This window comes from Lupinus angustifolius, chromosome LG15, assembly GCF_001865875.1.
Source record: "Lupinus angustifolius cultivar Tanjil chromosome LG15, LupAngTanjil_v1.0, whole genome shotgun sequence".
Lineage (NCBI taxonomy): Eukaryota > Viridiplantae > Streptophyta > Magnoliopsida > Fabales > Fabaceae > Lupinus > Lupinus angustifolius.
Window position 1 is genome coordinate 11,180,254 of NC_032023.1, and position 15,638 is coordinate 11,195,891.

Here is a 15,638-nt window from a genome sequence, read left to right on the forward strand (position 1 = left end):
TTATTGTTGTTGTCTTGTTTCTACTTGTTTTCCAAAGTAGCTTTGTTTTCTAATAGCTCCCTCAAGCTGGAGAGTAAATGTTAATGACTCCAGCTTAATATTTTGATTTTATATCATAACAATTTGTTGTATTGAAATCTCGATCCTAATGTGATTGAATTTTCTCAATCACTTGATTATTTTCATGGTCAGAAATTTTGACCATATTCCATGGAATCTCATGGTTTTACATTGTTGGAGGATTCTTTGAGTATACAAAAGAACCAAAGAAATTGTATATATTTTTGTTCCATGTCTTATCTGCAGCAGCATCTTCTTGTTCATGGACAAGATTGATAGTGTGGTGAGCGTAGTGTGTATGGTTGTTATCAGTTGCAAAATGTCTAAGGCAATAAGAAGTGGGAGCACGTTGCTGTTGGTGCAGCCTCTTCTTTGGTTGTTATTGTTGTTGTCTCGTTTTCTTTCTCTTTGTTTAGTGTGTTTGATTTGAAGTCAGTACCCAAAACAAAGCAATGTTGCTCTTGCTTGCTTGTATTATCATTCATGTCTTCAAAGACTGAGTTTGATAAATAGGGTTTTGATATGTTTCCTTTGAACATCTCCATTTCTTGCCATATGTTCTTCTACTTCTGTGTCTACTTTTCCTTATGATTATGGAAGTTTCTTTCTTCTAGTATGAATCTTGGAGGATCTTGTTGACATCGTTCTTGTCGTTCTTGAAAGGAGACTTGAACCTGATCATGGAGTTGGTGAAGGTTCCTATTCGAATCTCTTCAACTATGTCACCAGTTTGAAGTATGTCATGGGTCCACTCATCAACTTTATAACTTCTCCTAAGGCATTCGATTAATAATACTTTTGTGTCTCTTGTTGGTGAGCCTGAGCTGCTTTGTGAGGCTTGATCCATCTCTTTCATAATTCAATTCTTTATTACTTTCTAGTATATATGTGATGACATTGGGTGAAGAAAAGATGCAAAGATAACAGCAAAAAAGGATAAGGGAATGGTGATTCTATAAAAAATAAAGTGCAGCGGCAATTGTTAGATATTTTATGTAACGGCAAGTGTACCGTATCATACAAGTAATAAAATCCGGTAAAGTATCGGGATATCGTCATTAGGGAGCAGAGTGGATTTACACTAATTCCTACAAGAATCAATTGAGCAGCTGTGTACAAGATTTGGTTGGTAAATTTGCATTGGTTTTTAGAAATAATCAAATTTAAATAACAATAGAAGATAATAAAATAAAAGGGTTGGGATCGAAATTCATCAACTTTTCCCTTTTGATATCTATAGATTCAATTCCTAATAGTTTGTGAAGTTACTGAATTTGATGCACATTTTTCATAAATCAATTACATCAGTCCCCTGATTGTAAAATTCTTAGGTAATCACTCAATTACCAATTTCTTGGATAATCGGATGATTAACTAGCATTATAACCAAATGTAAAAGCAATTCCTACATCATTGACCATCCCTAGATCAATTATGTAGCAAGAAAGACAATCCAGATCTGGTATCAAGTTTAACTTCTCAATTAAACTTGAACCTTAAATCATGAATTCAGTAGCTAATTGAAATCATGCAATAAACAAGGGATAAACTTTCCAAAATCAAACAACATTAACATAGAATTGAATCCAGGAGTACAAAAGTTAAGACGATTACATTTTGATTCCCAACTACGAAGAACTAGCCACTCATCCTCGCTATTACAACGCTCGAATCATGAACTAATACAAACAATCATGTGAAATAGAATCGTTTCCATAATTTCTATCCTATTCTCTCTATATTTCGTGCCAAGATTTCTTCAGAAAAGTGATGATAACCTCTGGCCTTTTCCAAAACTGCCTATTTCATGCCTAACCGCTACACTCTCGCTCAAGCTAGGGATTCTCGCTTGAGCGAGAGAAGATAACTTTCCCAGCTTGACCACCTCGCCCGGGCGAGAGAATATGACAATTCCTGCTTGATCACCTCTCTTGAGCGAGAGAATATAACTTTTCCAGCCTGACCACCTCGCCCGGGCGAGAGAATATGACAATTCCTGCTTGATCACCTCTCTTGAGCGAGAGAATATAACTTTTCCAGCCTGACCACCTCGCCCGGGCGAGAGAATATGACAATTCCTGCTTGATCACCTCGCCTAAGCGAGGATCTCTCGCTTGGGCGAGGGAGAAATAGTAAGTTTAGCAAATTTTGGTCTTGAATAGCGCCCGAGCGACAGTCCCTCACTTGGGCGAGGGATGTCATTGTTTTCTGCTGATTTTCCTCTGAATTGTCGCTTGAGCGATCATTCCCTCGCTTGGGCGAGGCTTGTGTTGTTCAAAACCTTAATCTTTTTTTTTTCTCCTTTATTCATCATATCTTCACCTACAAACAACAACAATTACTTAAATTCCTAAACAATACAAAATTACTAGATTATTGAGAACTGTATGCAATTACATCATAAATCCACACAAAGTGCCTCTGAATCATATACATTTCATTAATATTTTGACACTTAACAGCAATAGAAACACTTTTAATGAAGGTGCTTTGATACCATATTACGATTTCAATAGGAACATAGAAGAGTATATAGAATGTATGTTTTGATTGAATTAAAAATGATATAAGATAATGTTATTTATATACAATGTCTTGTAAAGCAAGCAATACAACTAACCTAACTAACTCTCTAACAAACTAATAAACACATGTTTTAAAACAATTTCAACATGTGTTAAATTTATAAAACGTGTCAATTACAAGAATTGTTCAACCAATGCTTTACTTGATTTTAGTTAATCGATTAACTATTATTGCTGATGTCTTATTTCTGTTTGCTTTCTAAAATATCTTTGTTTTCCAATAAAATGTATCATAAGATGTTTTATTTTTGAAGTGTCTTTACAGTATTTCTCCATTAACATCTTTTATGTGGGTGATTTGTTTTTTTTTTTTTTTTCAATAAGAATAAGTGAGAAAACTTGATTTTTATTCCTTTGGCTATTATTCTTGTTTAGCTTGTCAGCATAAGCTTCTATAGTTTTTGTCTCCTTTTAAGGCCTTGATATGCTGATTTGAGGTAAATCCCAAATGTCCTAGGCAGCCTATAGATCCATAATTATGTAAATATTTTTTTTTTTGTATTACTAAAGTTATTTCCTCATATATTTTTTTTGGTAAGAACTAATTCCTTTTGGGTTTATGACTACCCCTCCTAACATGTATCGCTTACTGGAATTGAATCATCAAATTTGGAGAACGCAACACAAAAAAAGACAAGCTTTGACGTTTGCCTTCTTTGTCTTTCTTTCTTTATTATTATTCATCTGAGCCACCATAGGATTTGCATGCAATTAACCAACTTCATATTCTTCTTCTACATGCTTCGTAATTGTCACCATCAAAAATTGATGGTGTAAGTGTAATAGATGATGTGCCATCTTCCATTTTGAGTTTTTATTATGTTTTTGTCCCAACTCACAAATCCCTCAAGAAAATGTCTCTCACACCAATTTGCTAGTTTTTGGAGAGGAGGTTTAAAAGAGGAGGAAGCATAAATTTTATTATTAAGAGAATTATGGATCACATCTTTTGAATAATAGCTCTTAAAATAGAGCTAGAGACTAACGACAATATCAGATACTTTCCTTATTTTTAGGCATAACTAACATCTTAATCCTAATCTTAAAAAAAGTCGACAACATTTCAAATTGAAAAGATTAAACTAAAACAACAAAATCCTTGAAAACTAAGTAATTTAATTTTTGATATGCAACTTACTAATCAAGGCACATATTTTCATCACAACACTACTATAATTGCTAAACCAGAATTCACATTCAACAACACTCATGAATTGAACGCCGTTAAATGTAAGGCATAAGAGAATAACAATGCTCTTTCAAGCAATTTTGTTTGGTTGAAGCAATTAATCTTCATGGTAAACCATATCTTGTTCATCACATTAGAAATTTTCCTTATGGAAGTCATATTTGGTGGTTGTGTTGCGAGAGAAATCTGAAGATAGCTGACGAAGCTCTTGTGTTAGCGCAGGTGGACCACAGTAAAATACCCCTGCATGCATTATTACATATATAAAGCACATTCTTATAAGAAGGGCATAACATTAACCACAAGGATAATAATTTGTTTTTCATTTCTGACAATTTAATTCATATGCATACCATTTTTTTCAACACAACATTTAGCAGCACTCATTACCATATTCTTTTCAACATGCTTTCTATTACTGAATGCATTTCATATGACATAAAGATAGACACATGATTTAGTGGGAGTAAATGGTTAATTTGGTTCATATGTTTGACATATTTTTCAATTTGTACACAATCAATCAATTTAATAGAATTAAATAATGTGTTCCTAGCACTTTTCACATTAATAAACCTATGTTAAAATCTACCTAGATCCAAACAACTTCATGTAAAATTGTAAACCACACTAGCACACCACTATTCTCATCTTTGGAAAAAGGTAGTGTTTTATATATAATTTGCTAAATAGTGATGAAAAATGTTTTCCTAACACCTATATTTGAAATCCACTATAGATATCATCTATTGATATGGATGTAAATGAGTATTGTGGGTTACTATGAATGTCCTAATATGTCAAATGTGTATCAAATATGAGTGTCATAATGAAGTTTAAAAAAATGTGTATCAAATATGAGTGTCATAATGAAGTTAAAAAAATGTAATATAGTATATGACGTTCTTATTTAGTAAGGTCTAAGGAGACGATATATGCAATTTTACTTGTGGAGAGACTCTTTCTATTATTTGTGTTGGGTTTATTCAAGTGTGAAGTTTTTTTGGTTCAAGACGTGGTGTCTCACTTGTGACTCTTCACTCTTCCCATACCCATGTAACAATGGAACTCCTCGGTGGTTGGAGGCTCACCGGTCGCAGTCTGGTCCAACAAGTGGTATCAGAGCCGATGGTTCGGCTGGGACATGGTGGACTGAAGGGGGAGTGGACCGAAAAGTGTGTGGTACTCACACTTGAGGGGGAGATTGTTGGGTTTATTCAAGTGTGAAGTCCCACATTGGATATGTAGGGAGGAGTGAAAAGGAAAGGCCCATGGAACTAATGCCTTAAGGTTTTGGTTGAAGACGTGGTGTCTCACTTGTGACTCTTCACTCTTCCCATGCCCATGTAACAATGGAACTCCCTGGTGGTTGGAGGCTCCCCGGTCGCAGTCTGGTCCAACAATTTGAACTATTGAACTTGTAATTACTAAACAACAACTAATATATGTTAGTTAATAGGAACTCACCAACTCGAGCTTGTGAATGATTAAGAGCAATGCGCTTATAGACACTACGCCAATTGGGTTTAGCAAAGTGAGACTTTACACGCGTGCCAGAAACAATGTCCACGCCATTCTTAGCATGGTTAAGAGACTGCAACATAGCAATAAGAGCAGAACGAGCATCACCCTCTTCATAAACACTAGTGCAATAATTGTGCAACTCAATAACTCCACTATGATCATCTTCAGCAACCTCATTCATCACCCCTTTAAACCAATCAAATGAACCTTGTTCCCTAGTGATCCAATAAAAATAGGCCTTCCTAGTCTTAAAGTTGCTCAAATTTGCTTTATTGTTTTGTGGGGTTCTTGGTGATTTATTAATTACTCCTTCCTCTATTGTAGTTCCTTCTTCTTCTTCTTCCATTGCCTTGAAATTGTTCATTATGTCCTTTAATATACTTATCATTGGAGTAGCACCAATTCCAAGTCCAACTAGTAAAACTACTTCGTATTGTTTGTAGTCTTGTGCGGGTGCTCCATATGGACCATCAATCAGAACTTTAGGGAGATTACTACATAACATATTATAATATCACTAAGCAATAGAAAAATGTAATGAACTCTTCTATTAAATATAGTCTTATACATAGTACCCATTACACAAAAAGACATTTTTAACTGAAATATGTTATTTCAGTTAAAAAATTTAAACATTCATTATTTTATTGTTTTTATTTTATTATCATTGATCCAGGATAATATATGAGATATTACCTGAAATAACAGATCGATATTCATCAACATATGGTATTTAAAAGGGTGTATCAACCTCTAATAAATAAGCAATTTCCAAATAATGGTAGGAATGGCTAAGAAATGGATCAGGGTTAGGTTTGTGCTTACCCATCTTTGAATCCAAAATCCAAAACCCAACTTGAATTAAGTGGGATTGAAAACAATTATATCATCATTGAACCGTCTGGTTTCAGGTAACTCGAACTCGATGAGAACCTAGCCAAAACATGTATTTCTATATATGTATCTATATATATGTTTTATATATGTATTTATGTGTAATTTTATAAATTTACATATATTAATTGGGTTTATGGTAATGTATCAATTGTACCAAACTCGAACTCGAAAGTTGGATTCGGGTAAAATCCAAACTCAATTACATCAGGTTTTTTTATTAAATTCGAATTGGGTTTAAACAAATAATAGCATATGTTTCATTTGTCTAACACACAACTAGTCTCATTATCTTTTTTCATTACACGTATTTAAAAAAGTCACAAAATCAAAGAAACAAATATAGTTTATGTTTTTTTTAATGTTCATTCCCTAAAGAATTGAAGATACGTCATAAGAAGAAAAAGAGATACACACCATATTTAGTCCAATCTTTACCACTTCCCTTCTATAACAATATTTTAAATGATAAACAAGTAAATATATTTATAGTTAATCAATGTCTTCTTTCTTAAACAATCATTGGAAGATACATAATAAAAAATGTTTTTTAAAGATAAATGATTTGACATATTAAATATATTTTTCTTGATTATGTAAATATAGTAAATATATTTTTTAATAAATTAATTTAATTTATGACTATTAAAATTTAAATAATGAAATTTATGTCTTTTTCGGATCAGGAGGGAAATGAGAGGAAAGTAAAAGTTGAAAGATAGGTAATAAAAATTAGATAACTTTTTTATTTATCTTTAAGTGACATATATATCTTCATTAAACCATGATATAATTTTTTTTAAATTGTTTGATTTGGTGTATTAAATATATTGTCCTAATGATTATGTAAATATAGAAAATATATTTTTTGAAAAATTAAATCACTTTTATGGGTACCAAATTATAAATTGTGAAACTTAATTTAAACAAAAGTGAATACCTAGCCAAAAAATGTATTTTCTAAAATTGAGTTTTCTTTGCCACAATGAAGGGTTAAATGTGGTTTACCTTGGGCTGCTATCTCCTGGCAAGCACTCTGCTCTTAGAAGTCCACTCTTCCCATTGTCAGGTGGCTGACACACCTGAAAGAATCCATAGCCATAAATAGTTTATTAAAATGTAATACTGTCAGAATTATCTAGTATCTTTAATGTAAAATGTTCTTACTCTTAGAATATCTTAAATATTTTATATGAAGTATTTAGAGGATACATAAATATAGATGAAATCTCATATGATAATTATATCTTATATTTATTTAGAATATTTTAGGAGGACTCTTATGACTAAAATTACTTTGTTTTCTGATATTTTTAGTTATTTAATTAGAAAATAAAAATAGTAGTATAAATTGGAGTTAATATTATATAGTTTGTATAAGATCATATCACAACCTTATTCATAATAGTATACATGCAATTTACTATTTTAAGCATTTCCTTTTTCTCCACCAATATCTAATCTCTATAATTTCTGAAGTTAAAATAGTATTACCCAAGACAATTTATCCTCAAAATCCAGTTGAGTACATAAAAAAAGTTATCCTGAATTCACCTCTGAGAATTTGGCTCTGAGACTCCTAGTCCAATCACCCAATGTTCTGATGTGAACACTAAGGTAGTCATCATCAGGGGCTGAGGTTATAGAAAATGGATGCCTGTGAAAGCATAATCAATATTAAACACTGTATTAATTAGATACTATACTAGGTAATAAATCATTTGAGGGTTGTAGAAAGATACTTGGTTACAAAATTTAATTCCACAGAGTAAACATGAGTTACTAAACCAACAAGACTTTCGTCTAATGATATGAAGTTTTATTAGATTCTAGAAAAAATCAAAAGGTTAGGGTTTAATTCCTGTGAGCAAAACTTGCTGGTAGGAACAGTCACGCACCCGAAAGAGATTATTTCTTTATTCATAAAGTGAATGGATATCGTTGATAGTACCAAAAAATAAAAAAGTGACTAATGATTCTTCAAATGCATACCATTCAAATGGAGACACAGCAGCACAATTGACAAACATGTATTGTCCACTCTTGTATCTAAATCCATGAGGTTTTGACATATGAAGAGCCAACACATTTCCAGGATAAACAGCCACCTTCAAAATTGAACATTAAAAATGTGATGACATATTTTATTTTCTAAGGTCAGCTAGAAATTATTATAATGGAACCATATGTTTTTCAATTTTGTCATATAGTGAGAAATTGAATTTTAAATATTTGATAATCACCTTTAGTATTCTCACAGGCTTGATGGTTGATCTGAGTGCTCTAACCAATCTTTCCAATGTGTAAATGATGATAGGAATAGCCAAATACATCCAAGTCTACAAAACACAGATTATAAGTTCATGCAATGTTAATTAGAATAAGGAAACTATAGTCCATTTGCGAGTTGAGTTTTGGAGGTGAAGGAAATGAAAGCTTGAGAGCCATGAAATAACTCGTGGATAGTTCTGAAGTCTTCATTTTCCCTTCCTAAACTCAACTCAGAGACAGAGGATTGAATTGAATAAATGTGAGTGCTAACCGTTTTCTTGTACCATTCTTTAGACAAGTAAAGTTTGATACCATGCACAATCAACAGTGCATAGACAATGATAAAGAGATGGTGGGAGTACCAAAAGGCATTGAAACCAGTGAGACTATCAAGGGGTTTTGGTAGCTTGATCCTGCCTCTCCTAAACCAAGGGCTGGCTAGAGTGAAGGCTATTGCCATTAGAACAACCATTATAATGCCTGTTACTCCTTCCCAAGATTTGACAAAAAACCAATAGCTTTGTGGTTGATCTCCAAAAAAAGGTTGCATTAACTTGTACTTTTCAATGTCTGCGTGAAGAAGGCGAGGAAAGTCACAAGCAAGATGATAAATACCATGTATACCGACGGCAATTGCTACTGCTACAGCTATCACCTGCAAAAAAATACTCTCATATACTTAAGTGATGTTTGAAGTCACGGTCAAATGTCATGTTTAGTTGAAACCAATACTTCGTTGCTTCCAGAAAACGCGCGTTTGGGGGCTTCCAGACGACGAATCAAACACACACTACTGTAAATTCCCTATTGACTTGTGAAAAACTATGTCCCAACAAACATTTGAACAAGGTAGATATGTTTTCTGCTTGTCACTCTAAAAGGAAATACCAGATGACGTATCAAAAACGATTAGCTAATGGACTGATTATATGTTTTCAAAAAGTTGGTTATTTGATGTAAACTATTTAAGTGTTTTAAATCATGGTTCTTGCGTTCCGGCCTGATGCTTCCAATTGCAGTGAACGGGATCCACAATCACAGCCGGCCGCCTATGGTTGCAATGGCTGCCACAGTAGAGATATTGCAGCCGCATCACATTTTGAAATAGTGTTGTTAACCGGTCCATACTTCGCCATTTTTTACATATTGTTACCTGGTGTAACAATGTTGTGTAACATTTGGGATGCAAGTAACAGAACTGCAGTAAAAATTACCTTGTGGAAGTTGAGGTTGTCGTCAAAAGGAACCGCAATGCCTAGCTTGGTCTTATTCCTAAGCCAGGTGATGGTGTTTCTGCAAACAGGTAGCAAAATGATAGCCATATTCAATTTGAGTGTTTCAGCTGCACCTTTGGCCATGCATACACAATGGCCCATAACCTCATAAGCAGCTTTTCTCCGATACTGCGTGAATTTATAGGCAAATAGACCTAACATCACACTAATCCACAGCAACAATACCCAAGATCTCTGCCAATTATCCTGCAGAAAGTACATGGTTTCTCTATACCACCTCTTAATAGGATTTTCTTCATATATCAGCTTAAGCTTTACGCTTAACATTTGGCTCAGGTACTTACTATATCCTCTTGTAGAATGACTTGGTCCATGCAACAAGAGTATCTCTAAATTGTCAAGCTGTCAAAGAAATGAGGCTAATATGAGAATTCTATATAGTGAATGATTTTCTGTCTAATGAAGTAGGCTTTCTGCTTTTGTACTTACCATGACGAATCCGGTGTCATCGGGGTCTAGTTCTTCCATGATTAAAGCAGCATATTCCTCTGCCTGCTTCTGAATGTTTGAGAGCTTGTTGGTAGTGGCACTAAGACAGATAATCTGAAAACAAAATTGGTCACAGTTCATAAATGATCAAGGAAAATCCTTTTTCTGATAGGAACAGAATGTAGACTAGAAAAAGTTGCTGATAAAACTAGCTTATTAACTTTGTCCATTGATAAAACTTATGAATAATTTTTTGGGCAGATACTATTTTAGATTCCAAAAGAGGTAACTTGTGATGCCATACCTCTTTAATTTCTTCCTCAGTGATTCTTCCATCAGCATCTTTATCAACCCTGCATTTGAAATTAAGCTCGTGAATATCTTCAAAGCATTCAACAAATACTTTATTGCTTATTCCACAAAAAGGCACAAAATTACATGTCAAAAAATGTTTTGAGCCTAGAATCAAAACTTTGGTCCGAAATCTGGTCCCAAAAGTCTTTCAACTGGGCCTTGTTAATAGAAATCCCTTGAATCTCTCTCCTCCTACAAAGAGCATCAAAAAGCTCCCCTGCAAAGGCCTCAGACTCCTTGTTCATGCCTACAATTTATGCATTTTCATTAGCTTAATCTATCTTCAAAACAGCTTAGAAAAAGCTATTTTCCTTACAAATTTAATCAAAACCAAACATGCTTTAAATCCAAACACTTGTTTAGAAATTACTCTACCATATCCACAATATTACGGCCGCAATTGCAATAACACACAACAATTCAAAGTCTGTCATGACTCTTAAACAAACACTTGAGGTATGATAATGAGACATAAGGATATATAATCTGTAATACCTATACATTTGGCAAAGAGAGAACAGTGAAGATAGCCATCATTGGAAGCAGTAAGAATATCAAATTGTTTCTCAACCTGAGCCCATCCAACACCACCATTAGTGAAAAACTTGAGTCCCTTAAGAGCATGAGCTGCAGCAGATTTATTTCTATCAAAGTGCACAACTTTAGAAGATTCTCCTTGTTTTGACAAAGAAGCAAAACGTTTAAGCTCTTGAGAAACCTGCTTTATCTTACTAGAAGCACTTCTCATAACAGAAGCACCAACAAAGGAACTTTTCTTCTGCATGCCTTTACCAAGCAAAATCAGATTCTCATCTTCACCACTAATATCTTCATTGCATGCAGTAGAAACAGGTTTAACACTGTGTACAGCAACTGAGTCACCTTTAATTTCCACAGTGACTTCAACATGGTCTTCTTCTTCTTCTTCATCATCATGTTGTTGTTCCTTATTGTGTGATTTGTTGCTGCTATGGCCATTGTCTATAGCTGAAGTTAATGCAGAAGAGTTCAACTTGTAGTTTTTTCTGCTAACCCTTTTGTTCAATGGTTCACTGTGAGATACCCTTTGATTAGTATCAATGAGTTCTATGTTAGACTCATGAGGATGAAGATCTGATGCAGAAACTACTCCAACCTTGTATGCTTCCATTTCTCTGCACTAATCACTGAGTTTGGAGGATGTGTCTCTTAAAGTACAATCATACATTGATTTCCACATTTTTTCGATATTACAACTTATTGAATCGATTTTGCACATGCACACAATGACACAACTAAATTATAAGATTTTATTTAATAAGTTTTAAATTGTGGTGTCAATACCGGTAATGATTATGTTTATAGTGATTATGATCACTATGACCATTGCCAATTTCAGTGATGATGTAAATTATTTTATAATTAAAAATATATTTTTTAAATTTGATGTGATCCAATATAATCCAATGTGGCTTGATGCCATCCAATACCATCCAATGTAGCTTGATGTGGTTGTTTTATGAGTTAATATGACTGTATCATTGTTATTAGATATCACTCCACTAATATAGTACGATGTGGTTATGACAGTCACACAGCGATAATATTACAGCTATATCGCATTATACTCCACCAATTTAAATCACATAATTTTTTTTCATTGAATGATTATATTTTCTCTTTTCTTAATCTATAAAATGAAGTTTTCAAATACAACACAGTGTATTAGTAAATTGAACATAAAAAATAACTTTTGCGGTCTTCAAAAAACTAGGTAAAAATATTACAACATTTATATGAGTATTTATGTTACAACTTCATCTACTTTTTCAGGATAGTAGGCATCGAATTTGAATATTTATGTTACAACTTAGTCTACTTTTTCTTGGATAAAATGCATCAAGTGGGAGTATTTATATGCTAAGTAACTATTTTTTATCATCGAAGTATTGTTTACTCTTTTCTTACGTAAGATCTCGCACCTTAACAACATTAAAATATTTAAGCTCTTGTACCCAAAAATATTATTAGATCTAATGAAATTATTAATTGAGTTTGTCTACTTGTAGTTTGTCTCCCTGTTACTTTGTGTTTTTTGGGTGCTTAGGACTGAATCTGTGATAGTTGAAGGAAATGACAATTATTATTTGATTTCACGTGTTCAATGCGATACCTTACACATTTTCAATTATTTGTTGTTCAGCTCATGACCGTAAGAAGCTGTGGGGAAAAAGCAATTAAACTAAGAGATCAAATATGTATATATTGATGGTGTATGAGTTTTATATTTTTTCATTATATCATCTATCATTTATGTTTTCTTATAATCATTTTTCTTTAAAAAATACAAATAAATGGTAGATGATATCATGATTGTATGATTTTTACATTAATAATGAATAAATATTAAACATTTAAACTAATAAGACTTCTTTCCTCAGTGTTGAGACTGTGATAATGGTGAGGTTATATCTATTCCACTTCTATCCAACCAACCATGCATAGTTTGAGAAGAAGAAATGGGAAATAGAGAAGTTTTCGGGGATGGAAGAGATGATAGATTATATTTTTCTTATCTTGTTAATTGATGGTAAAAGTGTATATAGATATTGGAAAAACAATATTTAATTATAATTTATAACTAAAGTTAATTGAACAATAAAAAATATATGTTTTTTTTAAATGATATTTTTTGTTCTTTAGAGACTTAAACCAATTAAAATGATATAAAATTTTCAGCTATTTTATTTTTAATATAAATCATCATGTTGTTTATAAGAAATTCATCTTTTATCTTACTACATAGTTTTGTTGTTTGAATATCTTCGCTGCTAAAATGACCCTTAAGTAATAGCTAAATCAAATTAGTTAAGATAAGATGAATTCATTTTACTAGTATTGTTAAAGTTATACTTAATTCAGAGATAATTGATAATTTTTAAACATAAATGATTAACGACATCAACAATAAATGTCAACATTGACATCTCATGTTAATCTTCTTTTGCTCAATGTAAATCACAAAGTAGAATTTTGCGTAAAAATATGTGTTATCAATATTAAATGATTTATAAAAATTCATTTGATCTTATAAAATTTGTTGTAAAGTTTGACAAAGGCAACCTGTGATTTCCATACTCTATTTCATAAGTGTAAAATCGTTATGAATTCAATTAAGTAATAATATATAAACAATATCAACATCTCTACATGTAAGAGAATTTATCCACTATCTATAATCTTTAAAATGGTCATACAAATAAAAAGATATATTTAAAAAAAGATTATAATTAATTTGGGGGGGAATCCACCAGGCTCATCTATCCCTAACATGGTGTATGAGTAATTCCAATATCTTAGATTTGTCACTACTCATACCCTAAGTTATAGCCATCAAAATAGGCTAACTCAAGCAGATTAGGGTTAGCCCACATGGGCTCGGGCTAAACCAGACTTGAATAAAAAGTTTAAGTACAATTTAGGCATATCAAGTTGTTGTTCAAACCTACCATAAGCGGTTTGCGAGTTGTAATAGGCCGACCCATATAATATTTTAAAAAACATTTGTTTAAATTTTAACATATTTAATATATATTTAAAAAATATAAGTCACTTGATATTAATTTATAATTTCTAATTCAATTAAAGTCATACATCTAATGTTTTATGTTCGAGTTAAGACGTGATGTCAAATTTACTTGTATGATTTTTAACATAAATCATTTTTAGATCTTTCATTCATATTGGACTTCCACTTTCTAACATAATATAATTTATGACTTCACTTTAATATATAAACTTTCAGGAACAATAAAAAATTAATGTCATATTAATTTATAATAATAATAGTATACACTCGAATTCATAAGGAACTCAATATGTCAAAGTATAACCATCATCATAATAATAGAATGCACGGGGCAATAATTTTTTGGTACATGGTTAAGAACAAACATGTTATCCGTGTATTCGTATGTTTAATAACACATATTATTCTTGTATTTGTTTGGTTAATAACACATATTACTCGTGCATTCTAATGGTTAATAACACATGTTACCCGTGCATTCTAATAGTTAAGAACACACATGTTATTCGTGCATTCATTCATATGGTTAAGAAAAAAAATATGTTACTTGTGCATTCTTATATTTAAGAGCACACATGTTACTCATGCATTCGTGTGATTAAGAACATACATGTTAAATGTACATTCTAATGATTAAGAAACACACATGTTACCTGTGTATTCACATGGTTAAGAACATTCATCTTACATATGCATTCATATGGTTAAACAATCACATATTACTCGAGCATTCTCATGAGACATTGATTTTGACGAATATTTAGAAGCACATAAGTATGAATATTATTAAATGTATATTAGTAATATTGTGTAATAATTTGATAAAATAAAGCGAAATATATAGAAACACAAAAATTGTGAATTAATTTCATTAGATATGTTTTCTAATGTAACGACACAATGTCTTCATAACTTTTGTCGTATAGTAAGACATGATAATATTTTAATCGTCAATAAATTGACAAATTATGCAACATAATGATCAAATATATAGTAAGGCATGATAATATATAGTAATATGAACTCATATGATATAAATAAATATTTGATCATAAAAATCATGAGTTTCATAATTATTATTACAAATTATCAAAATATATAAACTAATATTGTTATATGATTATATATGCAATGTTAAGAACAATGGTAAGAAACAAAATAAAATAAATCAAGTGTATTCAATTGTCTATATTTAAATATTTCATGTATTTTGAATTCCTAAAGAGGGTTTGCCATAAATTAGTTTGTTATTTCTTTTTGTATAAAAACAAAATAAATAAATCTATGAAAAGTAAACAAAAAAATTAATGAAAATGAGAACTGGTCTATAAAATAAGAACAGATCTACAAAATAAACACACATCAATAAAAAAACGCACTTTAAATAATATTTTTATTTGTCATTTAATTTTATATTGATTCGTTTATTTTGAAAATATATTCTCTCTCAACCAATTATATGTTATGAA

General features: G+C 31.7%; 1 protein-coding gene and 1 long non-coding RNA gene across 2 annotated transcripts in view; one reads left to right on the plus strand and one right to left on the minus strand.

Moving 5' to 3' along the window:
• LOC109327554 overlaps positions 296 to 15,638 on the plus strand; it is an 18,957-nt gene continuing 3,614 nt past the window's right edge. The window contains exons 1-2 of the long non-coding RNA XR_002105339.1: positions 296 to 381; positions 7,595 to 7,596. This is a non-coding gene — a long non-coding RNA (uncharacterized LOC109327554). The remainder of the gene's footprint in view (positions 382 to 7,594; positions 7,597 to 15,638) is intronic.
• LOC109327553 (respiratory burst oxidase homolog protein C-like) lies at positions 3,816 to 11,778 on the minus strand. The gene is made up of 12 exons (XM_019560735.1): positions 11,097 to 11,778; positions 10,686 to 10,848; positions 10,552 to 10,600; positions 10,248 to 10,361; positions 9,738 to 10,160; positions 8,795 to 9,178; positions 8,496 to 8,591; positions 8,245 to 8,360; positions 7,807 to 7,909; positions 7,261 to 7,334; positions 5,302 to 5,852; positions 3,816 to 4,077 (listed from the first exon to the last, which is right to left on the minus strand). The coding sequence occupies exons 1-12, from the start codon at positions 11,749 to 11,751 to the stop codon at positions 3,968 to 3,970; spliced, it is 2,838 nt and encodes a 945-aa protein (XP_019416280.1). The 5' UTR covers positions 11,752 to 11,778; the 3' UTR covers positions 3,816 to 3,967.

Coding starts and splice junctions, on each gene's coding strand:
- LOC109327553 (XM_019560735.1), bottom strand. CDS start 11,751: ATGGAAGCATACAAGGTTGGAGTAGTTTCTGCATCAGATCTTCATCCT. Junction 8,592..8,794: donor AAGAATGGTACAAGAAAACG/GTTAGCACTCAC, acceptor TGTGTTTTGTAG/ACTTGGATGTATTTGGCTAT. Junction 7,335..7,806: donor TCAGAGCCAAATTCTCAGAG/GTGAATTCAGGA, acceptor GGATTCTTTCAG/GTGTGTCAGCCACCTGACAA.